Source organism: Chelmon rostratus, chromosome 9 (assembly GCF_017976325.1).
Source record: "Chelmon rostratus isolate fCheRos1 chromosome 9, fCheRos1.pri, whole genome shotgun sequence".
Taxonomy (NCBI): Eukaryota; Metazoa; Chordata; class Actinopteri; order Chaetodontiformes; family Chaetodontidae; genus Chelmon; species Chelmon rostratus.
The window spans coordinates 14226812-14247615 of NC_055666.1; the positions used below are offsets into that span (position 1 = coordinate 14226812).

At 41.9% G+C, this 20804-nt stretch overlaps 5 protein-coding genes and 1 pseudogene across 5 annotated transcripts; all 6 read left to right on the top strand.

Moving 5' to 3' along the window:
- The first annotated feature begins 824 nt into the window (after positions 1-824).
- On the top strand, positions 825-3224 carry LOC121612044 (protocadherin alpha-8-like). Its single transcript, XM_041944789.1, has one exon. It carries the CDS (start codon positions 825-827, stop codon positions 3222-3224), a length of 2400 nt encoding a protein of 799 aa, XP_041800723.1.
- A 1239-nt stretch (positions 3225-4463) lies between these two features.
- Positions 4464-7294, top strand: LOC121612045 (protocadherin alpha-7-like). Its single transcript, XM_041944790.1, has 3 exons — positions 4464-6833; positions 6973-6998; positions 7288-7294. The coding sequence occupies exons 1-3, from the start codon at positions 4464-4466 to the stop codon at positions 7292-7294; spliced, it is 2403 nt and encodes an 800-aa protein (XP_041800724.1).
- Positions 7295-7616: 322 nt separating this feature from the next.
- LOC121612046 (protocadherin alpha-8-like) lies at positions 7617-10034 on the top strand. The gene has a single exon (XM_041944791.1). It carries the CDS (start codon positions 7617-7619, stop codon positions 10032-10034), a length of 2418 nt encoding a protein of 805 aa, XP_041800725.1.
- Positions 10035-11200: 1166 nt separating this feature from the next.
- On the top strand, positions 11201-13678 carry LOC121612047 (protocadherin alpha-8-like). The gene has a single exon (XM_041944792.1). It carries the CDS (start codon positions 11201-11203, stop codon positions 13676-13678), a length of 2478 nt encoding a protein of 825 aa, XP_041800726.1.
- A 1118-nt stretch (positions 13679-14796) lies between these two features.
- Positions 14797-17211, top strand: LOC121612055 (annotated as a pseudogene).
- A 1212-nt stretch (positions 17212-18423) lies between these two features.
- On the top strand, positions 18424-20787 carry LOC121612048 (protocadherin alpha-3-like). Its single transcript, XM_041944793.1, has one exon. The coding sequence runs from the start codon at positions 18424-18426 to the stop codon at positions 20785-20787; it is 2364 nt and encodes a 787-aa protein (XP_041800727.1).
- Positions 20788-20804: the final 17 nt, after the last annotated feature.

Genomic DNA, 20804 nt, shown 5'->3' on the forward strand with positions numbered 1-20804 from the left:
TCAGTTGTGTGTATAAAAACTTGTCTAAAACTAGTTGTGAATTGCAAGTCTGCCAGTCATTCTAATAATGTAATGATTGTCTCCCTGGTATTGCCTACTGTTCTCCTTGCCCATATTGTTTATCTCTCCTGTAAATATTGATACACTCTGAAGACAATGATAATTACGATTCAGGTTTTAAATTTATGAAATAAATTATTGTCTCCCATTGAAAAGAAAGCATTATATTATCGCAATGTGTGGCCAACGACGTTTGACAGGGATTTGCCAATAAAATCTCCAACCAACCCCGACCCACACTTGCTGTGAGTGTTATGAATGCATTTGTTCCAGCATCATTGTCAACTGAGATGGGTGATCGCTGTCCATGGTACTGAACTACACAGTCTTGACTGTTTCCAGGCGAAATCTGGTGAACGGGTCGTATAATCTTGCTTAATCGTGGTAAATAGTAATATTTCATCAGCGCAATTAATTTGAAGGAGAACGTGAGTCTCACTGTCACTGGCCTCTTTTTAATCGAACGGTTTCTCCACTTTTGTCGTGATCTTTTCAGGTAGATTTCCCGACACAATATGTAAAGTTGTAGGCCTTGATAAAGCTAAAAGTGGGACAAAATGTTGTCCACTTGGTGTCAGTGTAACATCAATGAGGCCATACAAAACATCGTCCCTCCCATAACAAAGCTTTTGTTTGGTACCTCACTGCAAGATACATTGGATGTAAGAACGGGTCTTGGATGAAACCGTGTAGTGCTCGGATATAGAAAACTGATCTGCAGCAGAAATACGCTTCTGTGTACATATATCGCTTGTTGGATAACGATGGGGAGCAAAAGACGATCTCGATCAGGTGACTACTGGTGGTTTGCTTTTCATTTTTTCTTACTGCTGATTTTCGGAGATCATGCTTTGGCTGAATTGAGATACTCGATTCCAGAGGAGATGAAAGAAGGAACCCTGGTTGGAAATGTTGCTAAGGATCTTGGTCTGGACAAAACCTCTTTAACTGACCGACGGTTCCGTGTTGTGTCTGGATCTAAGGACGCTTTGTTCGAGGTAAACCCGGACAACGGTGCCTTACAGATCCGTAAAAAAATCGACAGAGAGGAGCTGTGTCACGGTAGTGGTGTATGCACAATGGAGCTGAAAATCCTTGTTGAAAATCCTCTAGAAATGCATCATATTGTTGTGGAAATTACTGATGTAAACGATCACTCCCCCAGTTTTCCCGAAAAGCATCAACAATTGCAAATAGCGGAACATGCATCTCCGGGAACTCGATTCCAGCTGCATGCAGCACGTGATCCCGATGCTGGAATCAACTCTATTCGTACATATACACTAACGTCAAATAACCACTTTGATATAGATGTTAGTCAAAGCGATGAGGAGAAAATACCATTCTTAGTGCTGAAGAAGTCATTAGACAGAGAACAAAAGAATAAACACTTTCTATTTGTTACCGCAGTTGATGGAGGTAAACCTCAAAGATCAGGGACACTAAACGTTTCAATTACTGTTCTTGATATTAATGATAATCGTCCGATATTTAGTCAGGAAACTTATCAAATAGAAATATATGAAAACATTCCAGTTGGTCGTACTGTTGCAAGAGTGAATGCAACTGATCCAGACGAAGGGACGAATGGAGAAATAGAGTACAGTCTGAGCAAAACATTAGTACGTAAAGTTTACGACATCTTTGAATTGGATGGTTTAAGTGGACAAATTAAACTGAAAGGAGCGTTGGATTTTGAGGAATTAGAGATTTATAAACTGGATGTTGAGGCGTCGGACCAAGGAACACCTCCATTAACAAGCCGATGTAGAGTCATTGTAAAGATAAAAGACATCAATGATAATCCACCAGAAATAGAAGTCACATCACTGTCAAATACAGTGTCTGAAGATTCAAAGCCTGGCACAGTTATTTCACTACTTAGTGTCACAGATAAAGACTCTGGTGTGAATGGAAAAATAATATCAACCATAAACTCAGACGTCCCTTTTGAGTTAAAACCTTCTTACAAGGAGAACATATATTCAGTTGTCACGAAGGGATTTTTGGATCGAGAGGAGGTGTCACATTATGAAATAACAATAAAAGCCACTGATTGTGGTGAACCCTCTTTATCCACTTATAAAACTCTCAGTATTCAGATATCAGATGTAAATGACAACAGTCCACATTTCCAACAGAATCCATTACAGTTTTATCTGGTAGAAAATAACGTTGCTGGAGCGTCAATATTCTCTGTCAGCGCCACGGACAATGATGTGAATGACAATGCAGCTATTTCTTATCATGTTGTCAGAGGAGGGAGAGAAAGTGATGCAACATCATTTCTAAATATAAATACTGATAATGGACAAATATCCGCGCTAAAAAGTTTCGACTTTGAAGCAGTGAAAACTTTCCAGTTCCAAGTTGTTGCCACAGATTCTGGAACTCCGTCACTGAGCAGCAACGTCACAGTGAACGTGTTCATTCTGGATCAGAACGACAACGCTCCAGTCATCCTGTATCCACTCAGCTCCAACGGCTCTGCTGAAGGGGTGGAGGAGATTCCCCGCAATGTCAACGCAGGACACTTGGTGAGCAAAGTCAGAGCCTATGACGCTGATATAGGATATAACGGCTGGTTGCTGTTCTCACTGCAGGAAGTCACTGACCACAGTCTCTTTGGTTTGGACCGCTATACAGGACAGATCAGAACACTTCGCTCATTCACAGAGACAGACGAGGCTGAGCATAAACTGCTCATACTGGTCAAAGACAATGGCAACGTTTCACTCTCAGCAACAGCTACTGTCATTGTCAAAGTCGTGGAGCCCAAAGAGGCTTTTGCAGCTTCTGATGTGAAAAGTGCAGCAAAGGATGAGGAGGGGAATGATGTGACTTTTTATCTGATGATCACTTTGGGCTCAGTTTCAGTACTTTTTCTCATTAGCATCATCGTGCTGATTGCAATGCAGTGCTCCAAATCCACAGACTATACTTCTAAATATCTACAAGAGACTAATTATGATGGGACACTGTGTCACAGCATCCAGTACAGATCAGGAGACAAACGGTACATGTTAGTTGGACCCAGGATGAGTATTGGATCTACTATAGTCCCTGGAAGCCATGCAAATACTCTTATGGTCCCAGACAGGAGACGTGCGTCTGAAGAGGTAAGCTCAGTTGGACTCTCTCTCGTTGTCTTTTCTGTAAATTAGCCTAATTTCTGTGGAAATGTGGTTCGCTCGGATTTGTTAACTTAAGATCAAATGACATGCTCTCGAATTAGAAGCTTGTGCGCCTATGACTGAAATGAGGTGTTTTCTGGTTTGTACTTGTGGCGTGTAACTGATTACTGTGCATATATGACGCAAACAATTCTGACTTGCTTCGCGACGAACACACGTGTAAGACAAACAGGAAGAGAATGTTTTCATGCGATTTGCAGAGTCCTCTTCTGTAGACGACAGAAAACTTCACTTTTAGTAAAGCCAACTAGTTTTTGCTGTTTTGTTAAAATGTTGACGCTGAACTGGTAGCTTGGGCGAAATGGGCCATAGATATCGACAATTTGTGTGCACTTTCATTATCAACAAGACACGAATGCAAATCGAGTATACACATAAAAATGCAATTAAAGAGAGTTGCTGTGCCTTAATTAGTTGCATCACAGCACAACAGGTCTGGTGCGCACTTGTGTGGCAGATGGCTGACTTGTCTTCTCTCTATTCAACTTCCTGCTGAATTCAGTCATATTTGTATCCGAATACATTTTCTTTAATTATTATTATCATTATCATTATTATTATCATTATTATTATTATTTACAATTGCAATCTTATCCATCTCAGTGTGGTGGACGTCTAAAAATGTGCTGGTGGTTGAGCTGACTGAAGGCTCGCTGTCCGTGGTGCTGAAACATTATTCAGTCAGTCCCTGGTAGGGCAAAACGCGATATTCTCTTTTGAAGTATACTGGCAATTATTGATATATTGCAATGCAGGAGTTAATGTCTCCATGGACAATATTTTAGGTGAAGGTGTACGAGCATCGTTGCCTCCGCTGTGTCTTGTAAATGGGGATATGGGATGCAGTTGTGGGGAAAAAAAAGAAAAGCTTTCATTGTCTCGCAATCTTCACATTTTAATGCATTTTTGCTGTTCAACAAATACTTACTGCACTGTTATTCTTGATCACATGGTGTCAGTATATGGTTAAATAACATCACTGCATGTTGTCGTCATAATCACAAGACCCATCCCCTTCTTCTGAAACCGTCATTCACAGAGCCTTTTACGTGCTGACGGCTTGAATATACAATTTATGGGAAGAAAAAATACTCATGTTCTGCAGGACAATGGTTGGATTATGGAAACGAGTGTGACGGGGGGATTTCACGTTCGTGTACGAGTAAAGGTCTTTGGAATTCTTTTTTTGTAATGTTTCATCTTCACAACATGGAACAAAGACGACGTGAGACATTGAGAGAGCGAACAAAGTGGGTTGCCTATATGGTGGTTTTGGTTACGTTTTGGAGCAAAGCTTCCGGACAACTCCGATATTCCATCTCCGAGGAAATGAAGGAGGGAAGTGTTGTTGGAAATATTGCTAAAGATCTAGGTTTGGACAAGACCACGCTGTCACAGAGGGGGTACCGCATTGTTTATGGCTCAACAGAGCCTCCCTTTCGAGTAAATAAGGACGACGGTATCTTGTATGTGAACCGGAAAATTGACAGAGAGGAAGTCTGCGACCGAAGCAAGGTTTGTGTAATTGACTTAAAAACCGTGTTAGAAAACCCACTGGAGGTCCACTATGTAGCAGTTGAGATTGTGGATGTAAACGACCATGCACCGAGCTTCCCCGAAAATGAAAAGATATTAGAGATTTCTGAATCTGCATTACCAGGAGCACGGTTTCAGTTAAAGGGTGCGCGTGATGCTGACAGTGGTTCGTTGTCCGTTCAGCAGTACAGGCTGAGTCATAATGAACATTTTCGCTTGGAAGTAAAAGATCGGGGTGAAGATCGAAAAACCCCCAGTCTAATTCTTCAAAAGCCACTTGACAGAGAGTCGGTCAAGACCCACGTGTTACTTCTGACAGCCATTGACGGAGGCAAACCTCCGCGATCTGGTAACATGACAATAATTGTTGACGTCTCCGATGTGAATGATAACCCTCCAGTTTTCACTCAGGCTTCATACACTGTGCAGCTAAAAGAAAACTCTCCTCTTGGTACAACTGTTACTCAAGTTAATGCAACCGATTTGGATGAAGGTTTAAATGGTGAGGTTGTATATTCATTTGGCAATGACGTGGATGCACAGGCGAGCGCGCGTTTTAATTTAAATTCAGTGACCGGAGTAATTACTGTTGCAGGGCCGATAGATTTCGAAGAATGTGGGAGATATGAAATTGACATCCAGGCATCAGACAGAGGTGCGGCAACACTGGCAACAGATAAGAGCGTTATTATACATATTGTTGACGTAAACGACAACCCACCAGAGATTGAAGTGACATCGTTTTCACGTGCTCTGCCGGAAGATTCAAAACCAGGAACCACAGTGGCCTTAATTAGTGTTAAAGATTCGGACTCTGGTCTCAACGGAAAAATTACGTGCTACATAAACCGAGACCTTCCTTTTATAATAACTCCATCTTTACAAAACAACATGTATTCTCTGGTCACCAAATCGCTTTTGGATCGAGAGGAGCAATCACAATACACTGTAACAATTGCTGCTAAAGATACAGGTGAACCATCCTTAACGTCAGAAAAAACGATAAACATTGATGTGTCAGATGTGAATGATAACAGTCCAGTATTTTCACAGAACCCATATACTTTCTACATAGCTGAAAATAACAACCCGGGAGCGTCGATTTTATCAGTGACAGCCCATGATGATGACGAGGGTAGTAATGCTCTTGTGACATATTTTATTTCAAGGAATAGGGCAGGAGAAAATATGCTGGCCTCTTTTCTAAACGTGAACTCTGAAAATGGGGACATTGTTGCGTTAAAAAGTTTCGATTTCGAAACAGTGAAAACTTTCCAGTTCCAAGTTGTTGCCACAGATTCTGGAACTCCGTCACTGAGCAGCAACGTCACAGTGAACGTGTTCATTCTGGATCAGAACGACAACGCTCCAGTCATCCTGTATCCTCTCAGCTCCAACGGCTCTGCTGAAGGGGTGGAGGAGATTCCCCGCAATGTCAACGCAGGACACTTGGTGAGCAAAGTCAGAGCCTATGACGCTGATATAGGATATAACGGCTGGTTGCTGTTCTCACTGCAGGAAGTCACTGACCACAGTCTCTTTGGTTTGGACCGCTACACAGGACAGATCAGAACACTTCGCTCATTCACAGAGACAGACGAGGCTGAGCATAAACTGCTCATACTGGTCAAAGACAATGGCAACGTTTCACTCTCAGCAACAGCTACTGTCATTGTCAAAGTCGTGGAGCCCAAAGAGGCTTTTGCAGCTTCTGATGTGAAAAGTGCAGCAAAGGATGAGGAGGGGAATGATGTGACTTTTTATCTGATGATCACTTTGGGCTCAGTTTCAGTACTTTTTCTCATCAGCATCATCGTGCTGATTGCAATGCAGTGCTCCAAATCCACAGACTATACTTCTAAATATCTACAAGAGACCAATTATGATGGGACACTGTGTCACAGCATCCAGTACAGATCAGGAGACAAACGGTACATGTTAGTTGGACCCAGGATGAGTATTGGATCTACTATAGTCCCTGGCAGCCATGCGAATACACTCGTGCTTCCTGACAGAAGGAGGGCATCCGGAGAGGTAAGATCAGTTTGACTCTCTCTTTCTCTCCTGTAAGTAAGCCTAAGAAGGCTGATAAGACTAATGCTTTGGTCATTTAGATTTCCCTGCATATTTAAGACTTTGTGTGAGAAGTTTGATTATTAGTGAGAAAAAGTAATATCTGGAGGTCACATTTCTCTCTAGAAATAGCAGGTACACTACACCTTCCATTCCGAGCATTTCTCAGTTATTACAAACATTGGGATTCATAACATTTTCAATTCCAAAATATCTGAAAGCAACTTCATATATATCTTAATGGTGCTTGTAGCAAATGTTACAGTGCATGGCAGCTGTGGTTTGCAGTGTTAAGGTTGAGAGGGATGTCTGTTTTAGTTTGCCTGATATGCAGATACAAACCCAGTGTTCCAGTGAGAAGCATTTCCTCTCAGAAAGTATCTATTATGTGTTGACATCATGATGAGATGTCTTGCTTCTGAAGATTTTAAGATTGTCCATGGTTTCTTTGAAAAAAAAAAATACTATTGTAACCTGTGTATGTAACAATTTCAACGCTAGGTGTCAGTGTAGTTCAGTGATTCTGTGCTTCTGGTCGCACTTCACGTCACGAGCTTTATTTCGACCGAACCCTTGCATTTTTCTCAAACAGCACACATGATAAGATCGCGATTGACAGCAACGTGTGTGTTTAATTTAAGCAGTTTTTGTTTAAAAAGACAACGGCCTTTGGGCATCGTTTAGAAAAATGACGCATTAAGTCTCACTGATAACAGACGTAATTACTGGACTGTTCTTTATCGCCTTCAAGTCATGAAACAAAGAGGATACAAAGCATGGAGGGAGCGACGGTGTTGGTTTGTCCTTATGGCTGTTTTGGATCTTCTATGGAGCGGAGCTTCAGCACAGATCAGATATTCGATATCTGAGGAGGTTCAAGATGAAACAGTCGTCGGGAATATAGCCAAGGATTTGGGACTAGATAAGAGTGCACTCGCAGACAGAGGATATCGCATTGTAACAAGCTCAACTGAACCCCTATTTCAGGTGAATCAGAATGATGGCATCTTGTATGTGAAAAGAAGAATAGACAGGGAGGAGGTGTGCGACCGGAGCAGTCCATGTTTGATCAATCTGAAGACCGTGCTAGAAAACCCGCTGGAGATCCACTACGTGGCGGTGGAAATACTGGATATAAATGACCACTCGCCTGTTTTTCCAGAGAAAGAGAAAAGGCTTGAGATTTCTGAGTCGGCCTTACCAGGAGCGAGATTTCAACTGCAGGCTGCGCGTGACCCCGATGTAGGCCAGTTCTCCATTCAGCAATATAAACTCAGCCAGAACGATTACTTTAGGTTAGAAGTGAAGGACAGAGGCGAGGACCGGAAAGTACCATTTTTAGTTCTGCAGAAGCAGTTGGATAGAGAAACAGCCGGGAAACACAAGCTACGTCTAACAGCTGTTGATGGAGGAAAACCGGCGAAGTCTGGCGTTATAGAAATAATTGTGGATGTACTTGATATCAATGACAACTCGCCGGTGTTTACCAACGAGTTGTATTCTGCCACACTTAAAGAAAACGTTCCCGTTGGCACTGTAGTGATTCAGGTAAATGCAACAGATTTAGACCAGGGTGCAAACGGCGAGGTAATATATTCATTCGGGAAGGAAGTTGATTCAAAATTAATGGATGTCTTTAGCATAGACGCAAGCACCGGTGAGATTAAAGTAATCGGTCAGATAGATTTCGAGGAAAGTAAAAATTATGAAATTGACATTCAGGCGTCGGACAAGGGACAAGTCCCTCTAACAACTGACAAAAGTGTCACGATAACTGTCATTGACGTTAATGATAATGCACCTGAAATAGAAGTGACATCATTTTCTAGCTCAATAAAGGAGGATTCAAAAATAGGAACAACAGTGGCCCTAATAAGTGTCAATGATATAGACTCTGGAATCAATGGCAAAGTCATTTGCACAATCAACGAAGATGTTCCTTTTGCTCTATCTCCATCCTTACAAGAAAACATGTATGCTGTTATAACCAGGTCGCAGTTGGACAGGGAAACGGTTTCCCAATTTGATGTCACAATAACTGCGAAAGACGGGGGTGAGCCGTTATTTTCAACGGAAAAGACCATAAGTGTTGTAGTGTCAGATGTGAATGACAACAGTCCGGAGTTTTCATCAAGCCCCTATGCATTTTATATTACTGAGAACAACAGCCCCGGAACCTCGGTGTTTTCAGTGAAAGCCTCTGATCGTGATGAAAGTGATAATGCTCTCATATCATATCATATTATGAGAGGAGCAGGTGGAGAACATAAATTGGCGTCTTTTTTAAATATTAACTCTGAAAATGGAGATATTCTGGCCCTGAAAAGCTTCGACTTTGAAACAGTGAAAACTTTCCAGTTCCAAGTTGTTGCCACAGATTCTGGAACTCCGTCACTGAGCAGCAACGTCACAGTGAACGTGTTCATTCTGGATCAGAACGACAACGCTCCAGTCATCCTGTATCCACTCAGCTCCAACGGCTCTGCTGAAGGGGTGGAGGAGATTCCCCGCAATGTCAACGCAGGACACTTGGTGAGCAAAGTCAGAGCCTATGACGCTGATATAGGATATAACGGCTGGTTGCTGTTCTCACTGCAGGAAGTCACTGACCACAGTCTCTTTGGTTTGGACCGCTATACTGGACAGATCAGAACACTTCGCTCATTCACAGAGACAGACGAGGCTGAGCATAAACTGCTCATACTGGTCAAAGACAATGGCAATGTTTCACTCTCAGCAACAGCTACTGTCATTGTCAAAGTCGTGGAGCCCAAAGAGGCTTTTGCAGCTTCTGATGTGAAAAGTGCAGCAAAGGATGAGGAGGGGAATGATGTGACTTTTTATCTGATGATCACTTTGGGCTCAGTTTCAGTACTTTTTATCATCAGCATCATCGTGCTGATTGCAATGCAGTGCTCCAAATCCACAGACTATACTTCTAAATATCTTCAAGAGACTAATTATGATGGGACACTGTGTCACAGCATCCAGTACAGATCAGGAGACAAACGGTACATGTTAGTTGGACCCAGAATGAGTATTGGATCTACTATAGTGCCTGGCAGCCATGCGAATACACTTGTGCTTCCTGACAGGAGGAGGGCATCTGGAGAGGTAAGACATCTTCAAGTGCACACTACGAGTAGACAAACTGCATTATTTGCTAGCTAAGCGTATCAAATATGCCTCATTAGGTGGTGTTGTGCATAGCATGGCATTGGATTGTTGGCTTCCCTAGTTCCCCCTGGTAATTATGACTGATTTATTTATTTATTTTTTTTGAGAACTTGTTTGCAGAAAGTTAGAGAGGGAAGAGCAAATAATTTAGGCTGACTTGAATGGTGAACTGGCTTTTTTGGAAATTTTGGTCATCACTTACTTTGTCGATACATTCATCAGCTCCATCAGAACAATTCTGACTTAATGCCTGGTTTCACATTCTGCACATTATCTTTGGCAATTGTTTGGTGTTCTATATTGATTTCATAGCATGTCCAATTGTGCACTCTGACAACAGTCTTCCTTTTTTTAAAAAGTACCTTGAGAATTGTAGTTTTAAGACAAGCAAATGAAAGCTGACTTAAATTCGAATACCAAGTGTGCTTCATCAACACTCTTTCACTTAGCCATGAACAAGGCAGGATGAAAAAGTAAAATATACCTCCCCGTAGAACTGCACAGTATAGAAGTGTGAAAAACAAACTTAGCAAGACTCAACACAGGGGAGACAAAGCTGCAACAAGTCGAGGCTGCTGTCCTTGGTGCTGAAAGGGTTTCGCTTCATTTTCGAATACAAATACCGTCACTGCAGTGTCTTCATTCATGAGACAGGAATTATAGAATGTAAAGAATACTCACTCGTGGTATGGACGAATTCCAAAACATATTTTGCTTTCTAGCATTATTGAATGTGCTTTTATAGTCGCTTGAGTGGAGACTCAGCAGTCACTTGCCTACTTCCACGCACCAGAGTAACTTTGCTCTGAGGATCACTGTGGCTAAAACCAAAGAAACAAAACGATCACCAACTTAGTATGCAGGAGATCCTTCAGAGGTCTGCAGTGAGAAATAAAGGCGCGTGGTGTCAGTGTAACGTTAAAAGTCATATTTACACGAGCTTGCCGTCACTGCTTCTTGGCTCCACCTCCTGCCAATGTTCCCACGTCGATACTGACAGGATCGTTTCTGTGCTTATTTGGTAGACATGGTCGGTTTGCAGTCCAGTTCTGGATGTATATAACGTGAATGAATGTTTACAGGCAGTGAATTGTTGGCTTCCGTCTTTACAACTTCCCTATCGTACATATGATGGACTACTGATGACTTCGGCTTTTACCATGGAACAAAGAAGATCCGAGAGACGAAGGGTGGGAGGGTATTCGGTCGACTGCGTGTTTGCGGTGCTTTTGTGGAGTGTGGCCTCGGCGCAAATAAGATATTCGATCTCTGAGGAAGTGAAAGAAGGAACTGTGGTTGGAAATATAGCGAAAGATCTCGGATTAGATAAAAGCACCTTGAAAGACAGGAAATATCGGATTGTTTCGAGTAATGCGGATCCTCTCTTCCACGTAAATCAGAATGATGGCATGCTGTATGTGAGCCGGAAGATTGACAGAGAAGAGGTGTGCGCGCAGAGCAGTACGTGTTTAATAAATCTGAAAACAGTGCTGGAAAACCCACTGGAGATACACTACGTAGGAGTGGAGGTGCTGGATATAAATGATCATTCTCCCAGTTTCCCGGAAAAAGATAAAAGGTTGGAGATTTTTGAGTCTGTCTTGCCCGGAGCACGATTTCAGCTAAAAGCCTCTCGGGATCGAGACAGTGGTCATTTCTCCGTGCAGCAATATAAACTCAGCAACAACGATCACTTCCGTTTGGAAGTTAAGGATAAAGGAAACGATGGCAAAATACCAATATTGGTTGTTCAAAAATCATTAGATAGAGAAACTGCAGGAAGCCACTCACTGGTGCTGATCGCACTGGATGGAGGGAAACCTCCGAAATCAGGCGAAATGAATATTCTAGTAAATGTGCTGGATGTCAATGATAACGCGCCTGTTTTCACTAAAGAGAATTATTCTGTGATGCTAGATGAAAATACTCCTGTGGGCACCACTGTCTTACAAGTGAATGCAACTGATTTAGATGACAGCACGAACGGAGAAGTATTTTACTCGTTTAGCAACAGCATGAATCATGATATATTAAACCTATTTGATATAAATCAATTAACAGGTGAGATAACTGTTAAAGGTTTAATAGATTATGAGGAGAAGGACAAATATGAAATTGAAATTGAAGCATCAGATAAAGGATTCGCTCCACTTACAACAGAAAAAAGTGTCATGATTAAGATAGTTGACGTGAATGATAATGCACCTGAGATTGAAGTTACCTCATTTTCAAGCTCCATACCTGAAGACTCCAGACCTGGAACTACTGTTGCCCTGATCAGTGTAAATGACTTGGATTCTGGTCTCAATGGAAAAGTTATTTGCTCTATAGGTGAAGATGTTCCATTTGCTTTATCACCATCATTGCAAGACAAAATGTATTCATTAGTCACCAAATCCCCTCTGGATAGAGAGAAACAGTCACATTATGATCTGACAATAACTGCAAAAGACGCTGGTCAACCACCATTATCATCTGAAAAGACAATAAGTGTTGTGGTGTCAGATGTGAATGACAACAGTCCAGAGTTTTCAATGAGTCCATATACTTTCTATATCACTGAGGCTAATGAGCCAGGAGCCTCTGTGTTTTCTGTTAAAGCTTTTGATCGTGATGAGAACAACAATGCTCTCATATCATATCACATTCTCAGAGATGGGAGCCATGAAAATAAACTGGCTTCATTTCTCAACATAAACTCTGAAAACGGAGATATTCTGGCCCTGAAAAGTTTCGACTTTGAAACAGTGAAAACTTTCCAGTTCCAAGTTGTTGCCACAGATTCTGGAACTCCATCACTGAGCAGCAACGTCACAGTGAACGTGTTCATTCTGGATCAGAACGACAACGCTCCAGTCATCCTGTATCCACTCAGCTCCAACAGCTCTGCTGAAGGGGTGGAGGAGATTCCCCGCAATGTCAACGCAGGACACTTGGTGAGCAAAGTCAGAGCCTATGACGCTGATATAGGATATAACGGCTGGTTGCTGTTCTCACTGCAGGAAGTCACTGACCACAGTCTCTTTGGTTTGGACCGCTATACAGGACAGATCAGAACACTTCGCTCATTCACAGAGACAGACGAGGCTGAGCATAAACTGCTCATACTGGTCAAAGACAATGGCAACGTTTCACTCTCAGCAACAGCTACTGTCATTGTCAAAGTCGTGGAGCCCAAAGAGGCTTTTGCAGCTTCGGATGTGAAAAGTGCAGCAAAGGATGAGGAGGGGAATGATGTGACTTTTTATCTGATGATCACTTTGGGCTCAGTTTCAGTACTTTTTCTCATCAGCATCATCGTGCTGATTGCAATGCAGTGCTCCAAATCCACAGACTATACTTCTAAATATCTACAAGAGACTAATTATGATGGGACACTGTGTCACAGCATCCAGTACAGATCAGGAGACAAACGGTACATGTTAGTTGGACCCAGGATGAGTATTGGATCTACTATAGTCCCTGGCAGCCATGCAAATACACTCGTACTGCCTGACAGGAGGAGGGCATCGGGGGAGGTAAGGAATTTTGAATCAATCTTTTTTCCCCCTACAAAGTTTTTGTTATTGTTGTATTTGTTAATGGAATTTGTGGCACAGTTGCTGTGTCTATCACCCGTTTTCACTGATAATAGATGAACTGAATGAACATTTTGTATCTTAATTTTAGAAATCACTTATCACAAGTTTGAAAAGCCTGATCAATACAATTAATTTTCCCCAAAAACACTTGATTTTGTGCAATTGCTCCCTGTTGGATAAATAATTCACGCTTGTAGGTTTCGTTTATTCGGTCTTTTTTTTTTTTGTTTTTTTTTTTCCAAAGCATTTGCCTTCTCTCTCTACTGGCCTGTCCTCATGTTGCAATTTTTACACTTGTGGGATATTGTGAAAAAGTTCTTTTCACTGACGCTTGCAGTAGAGCTTGTGCGTATTTTGATAAGGTGAATTCTGCCTCAAGTAAACGCCAGCTAACGGATTTCATATGCACAACTGCACTGTGTCTGGACACCTTTACTGCATACAAGGTGTCAGTGTGTGTTGGGAAAATCATGACATTGCAAACAAATAACCTTGAAATGGAAGAATGAAACTATCCCCAAACGTGGTCAGACAGAAGAAAAGTTGGTGGTGATCCCTGTCCAGGGTGCTGAAGGGGAACGCTCTCACTGCCCAGTACGCAGTATGTTCATTCATGTAAACAATACAGCAAACCACTCACTAACGTTCTGTCTTTTTTTGTTTTGTTTTGTTTTTGCTTTTTTTTATTATTTAACTGGATCCATAGATATCATCGCGTGTTGTGTAGAATTTTCTCGACATTGTGGGAAGCTCTGCTTTGTATCTCTTTTGAAATAAGGATTTGTGAATGAGCAGCCGCAGTTTCCATTGTCTTTCAACTCACTGTCCCGACAATGATTCTAGAGAAATCAAATTACCATTCAGCAAAAGTGCTCCTGGATTTTGATTTTCTGCAGTTAGAATTTAGATCGCATGGTGTCAGTACAATAGAAAAACGAAGCATTACACTACGTTAGCAGCATGTCATTGTGGTCCCACCTCTTTAGACAGTCCTCAACTCGATATTGTCGCAGGCGTTTCGAGGCTGACGACTGCCTTTGGAAATCCTGTATTTATCTTCATGTCGGTCGTTGGAGGAAGAGGGTGAATATTTTTACAGATGGAAGAGCGAGATTGTGTCATTATAGCGCAGATATTGTTTTTGTGACGGATTATTGATGACATCGGGTTGAACCATGGAACAAAGAAGACACGAGAGACGAAGGACGAGAGGAATGTTGGTCGGCTGTGTGGTTGCGGTGCTTTTGTGGAGTGTTGCCTCGGCACAAATAAGATACTCCGTCTCTGAGGAAGTGAATGAAGGAACTGTGGTTGGAAATATAGCCAAAGATCTGGGATTAGATAAAAGCACGCTGAAAGACAGGAAGTATCGGATTGTTTCGAGTAATACGGACCCTCTTTTCCACGTAAATCAGAATGATGGCATCCTGTATGTGAGCCGGAAGATTGACAGAGAAGAGGTGTGCGCGCAGAGCAGTACGTGTTTAATAAATCTGAAAACCGTGTTGGAAAACCCACTGGAGATACACTACGTAGGAGTGGAAGTGCTGGATATAAATGACCATTCTCCCAGTTTTCCGGAAAAAGAGAAAACATTGGAGATTTCAGAATCGGTGCTACCCGGAGTGCGTATTCCGCTGCAACACGCACGAGATCCAGATGGTGGTCCTTTTTCTGTACAACACTATAAACTCAGCGGCAATGACCACTTCCGTTTGGAAGTTAAGGATAAGGGACAAGATGGTAAAATACCAATATTAGTTGTGCAGAAATCTTTGGACAGGGAGGCAGCAGGAAGCCACTCATTACTACTGACCGCACTGGATGGAGGGAAACCTCCGAAATCTGGCGACACGAATATCCAAGTAAATGTGTTGGATATTAATGATAACGCCCCTGTTTTCTCTCAAGATGTTTATTCGGTGATGCTCTCTGAAAATGCTCCAGTAGGCACCACTGTAGTTCAAGTGAATGCAACTGATTTAGATGACGGCACGAACGGAGAAGTATTTTACTCGTTTAGCAGTATTGTGAATCGTCGATTGTTAGAGCTTTTTGATATAAACCCATCGACAGGTGAAATAACTGTGAAAGGTTTAATAGATTATGAGGAGAAGGAGAAATATGAAATTGAAATTCAAGCATCAGATAAAGGATTTGCTCCTCTAACGACACAAAAAAGCGTTATAATCAAGATAGTTGACGTGAATGATAATGCACCTGAGATTGAAGCTACCTCATTTTCAAGCTCCATACCTGAAGACTCCAGACCTGGAACTACTGTTGCCCTGATCAGTGTAAATGACTTGGATTCTGGACTGAATGGAAAAGTTATTTGCTCCATAGGTGAAGATGTTCCATTTGCTTTGTCACCATCATTGCAAGACAAAATGTTTTCATTAGTCACCAAATCGCCTCTAGATAGAGAGAAACAGTCACATTATGACCTGACAATAACTGCAAAAGATGCTGGTCAACCACCATTATCATATGAAAAGACAATAAGTGTTGTGGTGTCAGATGTAAATGACAACAGTCCAGAGTTTTCAATGAGTCCATATACTTTCTATATCACTGAGGCTAATGAGCCAGGAGCCTCTGTGTTTTCTGTTAAAGCTTTTGATCATGATGAGAACAACAATGCTCTCATATCATATCACATTCTCAGAGATGCGAGTCATGAAAATAAATTGGCTGCATTTCTCAGTATAAATACTGAAAATGGAGATATTCTGGCCCTGAAAAGTTTCGACTTTGAAACAGTGAAAACTTTCCAGTTCCAAGTTGTTGCCACAGATTCTGGAACTCCGTCACTGAGCAGCAACGTCACAGTGAACGTGTTCATTCTGGATCAGAACGACAACGCTCCAGTCATCATGTATCCACTCAGCTCCAACGGCTCTGCTGAAGGGGTGGAGGAGATTCCCCGCAATGTCAACGCAGGACACTTGGTGAGCAAAGTCAGAGCCTATGACGCTGATATAGGATATAACGGCTGGTTGCTGTTCTCACTGCAGGAAGTCACTGACCACAGTCTCTTTGGTTTGGACCGCTATACAGGACAGATCAGAACACTTCGCTCATTCACAGAGACAGACGAGGCTGAGCATAAACTGCTCATACTGGTCAAAGACAATGGCAACGTTTCACTCTCAGCAACAGCTACTGTCATTGTCAAAGTCGTGGAGCCCAAAGAGGCTTTTGCAGCTTCTGATGTGAAAAGTGCAGCAAAGGATGAGGAGGGGAATGATGTGACTTTTTATCTGATGATCACTTTGGGCTCAGTTTCAGTACTTTTTATCATCAGCATCATCGTGCTAATTGCAATGCAGTGCTCCAAATCCACGGACTATACTTCTAAATATCTACAAGAGACTAATTATGATGGGACACTGTGTCACAGCATCCAGTACAGATCAGGAGACAAACGGTACATGTTAGTTGGACCCAGAATGAGTATTGGATCTACTATAGTCCCTGGCAGCCATGCAAATACTCTGGTGCTTCCTGACAGGAGGAGGGCATCTGGAGAGGTAAGACATATTTAAGTGCACACTACGAGTTGACAAACTTAATTGTTTGTCAGCTAAGCATATCAAATATGCCTCTTTAGGTGGGGTTTTGCATAGCATGGCATTGGATTGTTGGCTTCCCTAGTTCCCCCTGGCAATTATGATTGTCTGTTTTTGAGAATGTGTTTGCAGCGCGAATGAGGGGGGGTGCAGTGGGTAATTTAGGCTGATTTGGATCGTGAAATCACTCTTTTTGGAAAATTTTGGTCATCACTTACTTTGTCAACATATTTATCAGCTCCATCAGAACAGTTCAGACTTCATCCCTGGTTTGACCTTCTGCACATTATCTAATTCAATTGTTTGTTGTTCTACAATGATTTCATAGCATGTCCAATTGTGCAATCTGACGACAGTCTTCCTTTAAAAAAAAAAAAAAAATGTACCTTGATATTTGAAAATTGAGGACAAGCAAATGACAGCTAACTTCAATCCAACTATGAAGTGTGCTTCATCAATACTCTTTCACTTAGCCATGAATAAGGCAGGATGAAAAAGTAAAATATCCCTCCCCACAGAATTGCACAGTATGATCGTGTGAAAACAAACTCAGTAAAACTCAACACAATTAAATAACCAGAAAAATATTTCATAATGCATTAATCGAAGGTGGAGACTAAACTGCAATATGTTGTTGCTGCTGTCCTTGGTGCTGAAAGTGTTTGTCTTCATTTTTTGATACTAATACCGTCACTGCAGTGTCTGAATTCATAAGTCAGTACTTAAGTCTGTCAAGAATACTCAGTCGTGTTATGGACAAATTCCAAAACATATTTTGCTTTCTAGCATTATTGAATGTGCTTTAAAAGTCTAAAAGTTTGTGTGGAGACTCAGCAGCCACCTGGCCTATTTCCACACACCAGAGTAACTTTGCTCTGAGGATCACTGTGGCTAAAACCAAAGAAACAAAACGATCACCAACCTAGTATGCAGGAGATCCTTCAGAGGTCTGCAGTGAGAAATAAAGTCGCATGGTGTCAGTGGAACGTTAAAAGTCATCTTTACACGAGCTTGTCGTCACTGCTATTTGGTTCCACCTCCTGCCAATGTTCTCACCTCGGTACTGACAGGATCGTTTCTGTGCTTATTTGGTATACACGGTCGGTTTGCAGTCCAGTTCTGGATGTATGTAACGTGAATGAATATTTACAGGCAGTGAATTGTTGGATTCCGTTGTTGCAACGTCCCTGTCGTCCATATGATGGGCTACTGACGTCTTTGGGTTTAACCATGGAACAAAGACGGGGATTTTTGATCGGCTGTGTGGTTGCGGTGCTTTTGTGGACTGTCGCCTCGGCGCAGTTAAGATACTCGATCTCCGAGGAAGTTGATGAAGGAACTGTGGTTGGAAACATGGCGAAAGATTTGGGATTAGATAAAAACACGCTGAAAGACAGGAAATATCGGATCGTTTCCAGCAATGCGGATCCCCTTTTTCATTTAAATCAGAATGATGGCATCCTGTATGTGAGCAGAAAGATTGACAGAGAAGAGGTGTGCGCTCAGAGCAGTACGTGTTTCATAAATCTGAAAACCGTGCTCGAAAATCCACTGGAAGTCCATTATGTCAGAGTGGAGGTGCTGGATATAAATGATCATTCTCCCAGTTTTCCAGAGACAAAGACCACGTTGGAGATTTCTGAATCCGTACTGCCCGGAGCACGATTTCAGCTAAAAGCCTCTCGGGATCGAGACAGCGCTCATTTCTCCGTGCAGCAATATAAACTCAGCAACAACGATCACTTCCGTTTGGAAGTTAAGGATAAAGGAGACGACGGTAAAATACCGATATTAATTGTTCAAAAATCTTTAGATAGAGAGGCATCAGGAAGCCACTTATTAGTTCTGATCGCAGTGGACGGAGGAAAACCTCCCAAATCTGGCGAAATGAATATTCTGGTAAATGTGCTGGACATTAATGATAACGCGCCTGTTTTCACTAAAGATGTTTATTCTGTTATGCTCGATGAAAATGCTCCAGTCGGGACAACAGTCATACAAGTGAATGCAACTGATTTAGATGAAGGACCAAACGGAGAAGTAGTTTACTCATTTCCCAACAGTATAAATCAAAGGTTATTAAAACTATTTGATATAAATCCATCAACAGGTGAGATAACTGTGAAAGGTTTAATAGATTATGAGGAAAAGGACAAATATGAAATTGAAATTCAAGTATCAGATAAAGGATTTGCTCCTCTAACTACAGAAAAAAGCGTGATTATTAAAATAGTTGACGTGAATGATAATGCACCTGAGATTGAAGTTACCTCATTTTCAAGCTCCATACCTGAAGACTCCAGACCTGGAACTACTGTTGCCCTGATCAGTGTAAATGACTTGGACTCTGGTCTCAATGGAAAAGTTATTTGCTCTATCGGTGAAGATGTTCCATTTGCTTTATCACCATCATTACAAGACAAAATGTTTTCATTGGTCACCAAATCGCCTCTAGATAGAGAAAAACAGTCACATTATGATCTGACAATAACGGCAAAAGATGCTGGTCAACCACCATTATCATCTGAAAAGACAATAAGTGTTGTGGTATCAGATGTGAATGACAACAGTCCAGAGTTTTCAATGAGTCCATATACTTTCTATATCACTGAGGCTAATGAGCCAGGAGCCTCTGTGTTTTCTGTTAAAGCTTTTGATCGTGATGAGAACAACAATGCTCTCATATCATATCACATTCTCAGAGATGGGAGCCATGAAAATAACTTGGCTGCATTTCTCAACATAAACTCTGAAAACGGAGATATTCTGGCTCTAAAAAGTTTTGACTTTGAAACAGTGAAAACTTTCCAGTTCCAAGTTGTTGCCACAGATTCTGGAACTCCGTCACTGAGCAGCAACGTCACAGTGAACGTGTTCATTCTGGATCAGAACGACAACGCTCCAGTCATCATGTATCCACTCAGCTCCAACGGCTCTGCTGAAGGGGTGGAGGAGATTCCCCGCAATGTCAACGCAGGACACTTGGTGAGCAAAGTCAGAGCCTATGACGCTGATATAGGATATAACGGCTGGTTGCTGTTCTCACTGCAGGAAGTCACTGACCACAGTCTCTTTGGTTTGGACCGCTATACAGGACAGATCAGAACACTTCGCTCATTCACAGAGACAGACGAGGCTGAGCATAAACTGCTCATACTGGTCAAAGACAATGGCAACGTTTCACTCTCAGCAACAGCTACTGTCATTGTCAAAGTCGTGGAGCCCAAAGAGGCTTTTGCAGCTTCTGATGTGAAAAGTGCAGCAAAGGATGAGGAGGGGAATGATGTGATTTTTTATCTGATGATCACTTTGGGCTCAGTTTCAGTACTTTTTATCATCAGCATCATCGTGCTGATTGCAATGCAGTGCTCCAAATCTACAGACTATACTTCTAAATATCTACAAGAGACCAATTATGATGGGACACTGTGTCACAGCATCCAGTACAGATCAGGAGACAAACGGTACATGTTAGTTGGACCCAGAATGAGTATTGGATCTACTATAGTCCCTGGCAGCCATGCGAATACTCTGGTGCTTCCTGACAGGAGGAGGGCATCTGGGGAGGTAAGACACGTTGAAACCATCTTGTAATAATTGAGAATTCTATG